This window comes from Lactuca virosa, chromosome 8, assembly GCF_052849685.1.
Source record: "Lactuca virosa cultivar CGN04683 chromosome 8, Lactuca_virosa_CGN04683_v6, whole genome shotgun sequence".
Taxonomy (NCBI): Eukaryota; Viridiplantae; Streptophyta; class Magnoliopsida; order Asterales; family Asteraceae; genus Lactuca; species Lactuca virosa.
This window is the reverse complement of record NC_136433.1, coordinates 58119965-58126148: the sequence shown is the minus strand read 5'-3', so window position 1 is coordinate 58126148 and position 6184 is coordinate 58119965. Positions and strand designations below refer to the sequence as shown.

General features: G+C 34.1%; 1 protein-coding gene across 1 annotated transcript; it reads left to right on the top strand.

The window, feature by feature from the left end:
- Positions 1 to 300: 300 nt before the first annotated feature.
- On the top strand, positions 301 to 4455 carry LOC145129595 (microtubule-associated protein 70-2-like). Its single transcript, XM_079064360.1, has 11 exons — positions 301 to 854; positions 954 to 1039; positions 1827 to 1892; positions 1984 to 2154; positions 2232 to 2402; positions 2482 to 2637; positions 2717 to 2863; positions 2949 to 3020; positions 3103 to 3597; positions 3684 to 3859; positions 3954 to 4455. Exons 1-11 carry the CDS (start codon positions 581 to 583, stop codon positions 3991 to 3993), a joined length of 1854 nt encoding a protein of 617 aa, XP_078920486.1. The 5' UTR covers positions 301 to 580; the 3' UTR covers positions 3994 to 4455.
- The last annotated feature ends 1729 nt before the right edge of the window (positions 4456 to 6184 follow it).

Below are 6184 nucleotides of genomic sequence, written 5' to 3'. Positions count from 1 at the left end.
ATTAAAAACTAAACGTGTACAAAAATATTAATGACTAACTATGTATAAAGTAAAAAAATATAATACTTATTAAGTCATTTTTACCGGTTAACCTGGAGTAACCGGTCATAAGGACTGAATGTGTACAGTTTAACAATTTAAAAATGTATATGGATGAAAAAAATCATCAGTAACCAAATGTATACAAATCGAAAAATATATTACTTTTTAAGTCATTATCTTAAAAAAATGAAAGAAAAAAAAAAATTGATGTCGCACTACCCTGCGAGCCTAATTATCATAGTCTTGAGAGTCGGATCTTCTTCAATATTTCTTGACACGCTTTAAAGACAGAAAACCCCCCGGATCTTTTTCACACTAAATCACACGCAGACACTTCAAAGATCTTTAAAGAGAGAAAGGGACTATGCAGATTTAGACTTTAGAGAGAGTTCATCAGTTAACTCTAGCTACATACATATCTGCATTCGTCTTATACATACGCATCTAAGTGTAGTAGTGATGTATGACTGAGAAACCCTAGATGATAAAAGGGTTTGGTTTAGAATTACTAATGTGTGATTGAGTACAGATCCGAGTGATGGAGGAGGTAACAGGCGACGGCGGTATGATAGGAATGAGGGATGCGATGGAGAATAGCGGCGGCAATGTACGGCCTCCGATGGGTGAGACGACGACGTTTATGATGTCGGGATCTTTCAGGGAAGGAGTAGGAGGTGGGAGGAGCTCAGGTAGCGGTAGTCGTAGGAGAGCTATGGTGAGACCCAGCTTAGACGCCGACGAGTTTATGAATCTGCTACACGGATCGGATCCGGTGAAGGTCGAGCTTAATCGGTTGGAAAATGAAGTTAGAGGTGACTAATGCCGATTCATATGATGGATTGATTAGTTAATCTTTATGGTTTCAGATTTTGATTGCTTACGACTGTGGACTTCGTTTGACTTTTATGCAGATAAGGATCGAGAATTGGGGGAAGCACAGGCGGAGATCAAGGCCCTCAGGCTATCTGAACGATTAAGGGAGAAAGCTGTTGAAGAGGTTATACTCTTCTTAATTTTAAAATTCGTTCTTTATATGAATTACTACCTTTACCATTTAGAAATTTGTGGAGTTCAGTTTACTTCATGCACATAAAAACTTGAATTTGAATGCTTGTTTGATATCTGGTAGAGTACCCTGTTTCAAACACTTGTTCTGCTAACCTTCCATTTCAATTAGATTGGATGTTTTTCACCCATCTTTCAATCATCTTTGATCACTCTAAACAATACTGTTTCCTGTGTATAATAAGTGTTGTAAGCTAGATTTTGAATTCATGTTAATGTAACTGATTCCCATATAACTTGAACTACTGAATTCTTTTTGCTTGTGATTGATTCTTATGGAAGATACATGTGCTGTTTATGTTAATGTTGTGAATTGTGCAAACACATGCAAAGTCATTATCAATCGTTCTCAACATTTTCCATTCTTCTGTTAATGAGTCACAGTGTCAGACATAGAACATGCTCTCGAGTCTTGTCATGTTTCTTTTTCTACTTATGTATTAGTTTGTTGATTTAACAAAAGGGCATCTCTTCGAATATGGTAACTTCTGTAAATCATTTCCTTTTTTGAGTTCACTACAGCAATGATATGAGATTGGAAAGTTCAACACACATTCTTAACCACTTATTTCTGTTTTCTCTTAAATCAGGATAGTTATGTGATTATTGTGTTTCCCATTTTGCCCTTTTATTATCTCTTGTATGTTTCATAATGTCATATCTATACACTAGGGGTTACCTTTGACATAGTTTTCTTCTTTTTTTTCATGTCACCATAGCTAACTGAAGAATTGTCAAAGGTGGATGAGAAGCTGAAGTTGACAGAATCTCTTCTAGAAAGCAAAGTATTGACTAAATCACTTCAACACTCAACTCCTTTTACATTGTTTTCATCATATTGTTATATATAACAACATAAACTTTTTGGTATTATAGAATCTTGAAATCAAGAAAATCAATGATGAAAAGAAAGCATCAATGGCAGCTCAATTTGCAGCAGAAGCCACTCTGCGAAGAGTTCATGCTGCTCAAAAAGATGATGACATGCCACCAATTGAAGCCATTCTTGCACCATTGGAAGCTGAGCTCAAACTTGCTCGACAAGAGGTATGTGCTACAAAATAATTTTAAAAACTATAAAAATCTCATGCTTTCTTTTTCTTTTACTTTTTTTATTTTTTCAGATTGCAAAGTTACAAGATGACAACAAAGCATTAGATAGATTGACCAAGTCAAAGGAAGCTGCTTTACTTGAAGCTGAAAGGACTGTTCAAGTTGCATTAGCAAAAGCTTCAATGGTGGATGATCTTCAAAACAAGAATCAGGAGTTGATGAAACAGATAGAAATTTGTCAGGTATGATGCTTTTAAATCCTAAATCTTTAAATAATATCAATTTCATGGAGGAAAATAAAATTATGGTTTTGTTTTTTAGGAGGAAAATAAAATTATGGATAAAATGCATCGACAAAAGGTTGCTGAGGTGGAAAAGCTTACACAGACTGTACGTGAGCTTGAAGAAGCTGTTCTTGCTGGTGGTGCTGCTGCAAATGCAGTGAGGGATTACCAACGCAAAGTTCAAGAAATGAATGTAAATACAAAATTACCATTCTACCCTTGTAAATTTGACAAATTCCACTCATACCCACGTTTTGATTTTTGACACATAGGAGGAAAGAAAAACCCTAGACAGAGAATTAGCACGTGCAAAAGTTACAGCAAATAGAGTAGCAACAGTGGTTGCTAATGAATGGAAAGATTCTAATGATAAAGTCATGCCAGTAAAACAATGGCTTGAAGAAAGAAGGTTCTTGCAGGTATGTATAAATTATAAAACCCTTTTACAATTCTTGACTTTTTTCAACTTTTTCGAAAATGACGAAAATACCCTTGTGTTAACAGGGTGAGATGCAACACTTGCGCGATAAGCTAGTGATAACCGAACGTGCTGCGAGATCTGAAGCACAGTTAAAAGTAACTTTCTGTTAAAAGTAACTTTTTGGGAAATGACCATAATACCCTTGTGTTAAATTTTTTTTTTTATATAAAATTGTAGGAAAAGTTTCAATTGAGACTTAGAGTGCTGGAAGACACATTGAGGTCGCCAAATCCTATGAATCGAATCGGTTCATCGGATGGAAAAAGCATGAGCAACGGTGGTCCTTCACGCCGCCAGTCTCTAGGTGGAGGAGGTGACAATTTTACGAAAATGCCCTCGAATGGTTTTTTGCATAAAAGATCACCATCTTTTCAGATGCGGTCTTCTGGTTCAAGTTCTGTTTTGAAGCATGCCAAGGGTACATCCAAGTCATTTGATGGTGGCACTAGATCAATTGACAGGGGTAAAGTTGGTAATAGTCCTACTTTTAATATTGGTGAGGGCAAAAAGGACATTGAAACACCTGAAAAAAGTAGTGAGTTCACTGGAAATGAAAGTGAAGATAGTGTTCCAGGGTTGTTGTATGATTTGTTGCAAAAAGAAGTGATTTCTTTGAGGAAATCTGGACATGAGAAGGATCAAAGCCTTAAAGACAAAGATGATGCCATTGAGGTTAATAGTTACAGTAATTACTTTTATTTAAAAGTATATGAATTATTTAAAAAATATTAATTAATAAATACAATATTGTTTTTCAGATGCTAGCTAAAAAAGTAGATACATTAACAAAAGCTATGGAAGTTGAAGCAAAAAAGATGAGAAGAGAAGTAGCTGCAATGGAGAAAGAGGTAGCTGCAATGCGTGTTGATAAAGAACAAGACAATAGGCAAAAACGCTTTGCTTCTTCAAACTCAAAGCCTTCTTCTATAAATAGGTATTTTATATTTAACTATTTATTATTATATTATATAATACTATCAATTTACTTATTTTTCTTACACTAAGTTTTAATTTTTGAATATATGCAGGAATGTGACACGTGGTGGGTTGACAAGGAGTACCCAATAACATTACAGAGACAGAGACCTCTCCATCTTTCTTGTTTACCATTTTACTATTTTACCCTTGCTGTGAAGATATGGAAAAAAAGAAAAAGAAAAAGAAAAGGAGTTGGTGAAAATGGTATTGGTTTGTTGTGACTAATCGGTAGAAATGAAGGAGAAAGGACACCATTGAAGAAGCCGAGCTAACATTTTGGCAGTTGTATGTATATTTTGTTAGTATTCCTATCATGATTGTGGGTTGTCTTTTTACAGATATATATATTTTTTATATATGATTTAGCAGTTATAAATTTGGAAATGTAATTGCTTGTGCTTTTAAAAAAAATCTATTGGTTTTGTATTTTTTTTTCTGGTGCGTGTAATGCGTTTGTTACAACATAGTGCTTATAAAGGGGCAGAGGGAATGGGTGAAGAATCAACTTTTTATAAATTGGAAAAAAAATTTGGGAGACTAGCCTTTCAAATAGCTAGCTTTTGTTCTAGCAATATTTTGGTTATTAGTTTGGGAGTTACATGTGTGTGTTCCTTTTAATGAGCTGGTTTGTAAGTCGATTCATAGAAATTAGTATATCATAGCAATGGCTCGTGTCACTCGACTCAAACACTTGAATTAGTAGAAGAAGGATATAGCAAACTTAGAAATCTCCACATCTGAGGAACTTAAACAACTTTTCTATTTTGATGAAACGATTAACGTCATAGAAGAATCCTCTAACAAAGAAACTTCTATATATTTCAAAAGAAGAAATAAAATCTCTTTCTTCTGATATAGAGCCTAACTTCGGGATGAATAAGACTGAACCACATTTCGATCATCCTAGAGAATCCGCTTTTTAAGGTGAAAGATGAAAAAGACCTAAAACTAAACAAGGTCATAGAACTGACTCTATGCCAGATCTTCCCACTGGAAATCCAAACTAGTTCGGAACAAACATTCTCAATATCGACAACATTTAAACAAACAAAAAAGAAGTTATCGACAGACGGACTTTAGAAATAAGTCTAATAATTCAGACTAACAAAGAAAAATATGCAACAAAAGAATCTATCATTTTATTGTTTGACCATAAAAAATCCAAAATAGTTCAAAATTTTATCAAAAATACAAACTGGATTAGTCATAATCCAATGACAGTATTCCAAGACATGTTTGATGTCATCTACATGATGTTCCTTGGTATAGATCTTATAGAAGATAAAGCCAATGAACAAAAAAGAGATATTGAAAAAGCCAAATCCAGACTTACAAATCTCACCATATGTGATATTTGCTTTCTAGATCATACACTTGTGACTACAAAACAAATCTTTACAAAATAGATAATTCAACTCTATATCCTGAGTTAATTAAACAATATCTATTAAAAATTCCTATTGTAGGACAACAATCTCATAATAGATTTATAAATGAATCTACAAATGCAACAATTTACAATCTTGCTTTTGCTAAGAGAATAGTTATCGATGAAATTCAAAAAAAAAAATTGTAATTTATCAAATACACAAAAAAGACTAGGGGTGTAAACGAGCCGAGCCGAGCCCGAGCCTGACCAAGCTCGAGCTCGAGCTCGGTTCGATCTTTAAAATGAAGCTCGAGCTCGGCTCGTGAACAATTTAGTGGGCTCGCGAGCCTAATCGAGCCTAAACGAACCTCTCTCTCTCTCTCTCTCTCTCTATATATATATATATATATATATATATATATATATATATATATATATATGTGTGTGTGTGTATGTATGTATGTATGTATGTATGTATGTATGTATAAGCTCGTTTAAGCTCGTTTAGGCTCGCGAGCCCATTAATTGAAGCTCGGCTCGAGCTCGTTTAATAAATGAGCCTCATATTTAGGCTCGAGCTCGGCTCAGGCTCGTTTAATTCGATCTCGAGTCGAGCTTTTAACGAGTCGATCCCGAGTAGCTCGGCTCACTTACACCCCTAAAAAAGACTAAAATGTTTTAACAAAAACTGCTGTAATCATTTAACAAAAGAAAAGTCTTTAGAATATGGATGCAAAGCTACCCATAAAACAAAAAATTCTTCAAAGAAATTTTCAAAAAAGAACAACAAAAAATTTTCAAAAAAGGAACAACAAAAAATCTTTTAAATATTCAAAAAGGAACAACAAAAAATTTTCAAAAAAGAAAAATACTAAACGATTTAAACCAAGAAGATATTTCCAAAAATCAAAA

What these genes read in the sequence shown, in the direction of transcription:
- LOC145129595 (XM_079064360.1), top strand. Translation starts at nt 581, where the DNA reads ATGGAGGAGGTAACAGGCGACGGCGGTATGATAGGAATGAGGGATGCG. An exon ending in GGGAGAAAGCTGTTGAAGAG is followed by an intron (nt 1,040 to 1,826) that starts GTTATACTCTTC and finishes ATGTCACCATAG; the next exon opens with CTAACTGAAGAATTGTCAAA. An exon ending in GCAAAGTTCAAGAAATGAAT is followed by an intron (nt 2,638 to 2,716) that starts GTAAATACAAAA and finishes TTTGACACATAG; the next exon opens with GAGGAAAGAAAAACCCTAGA.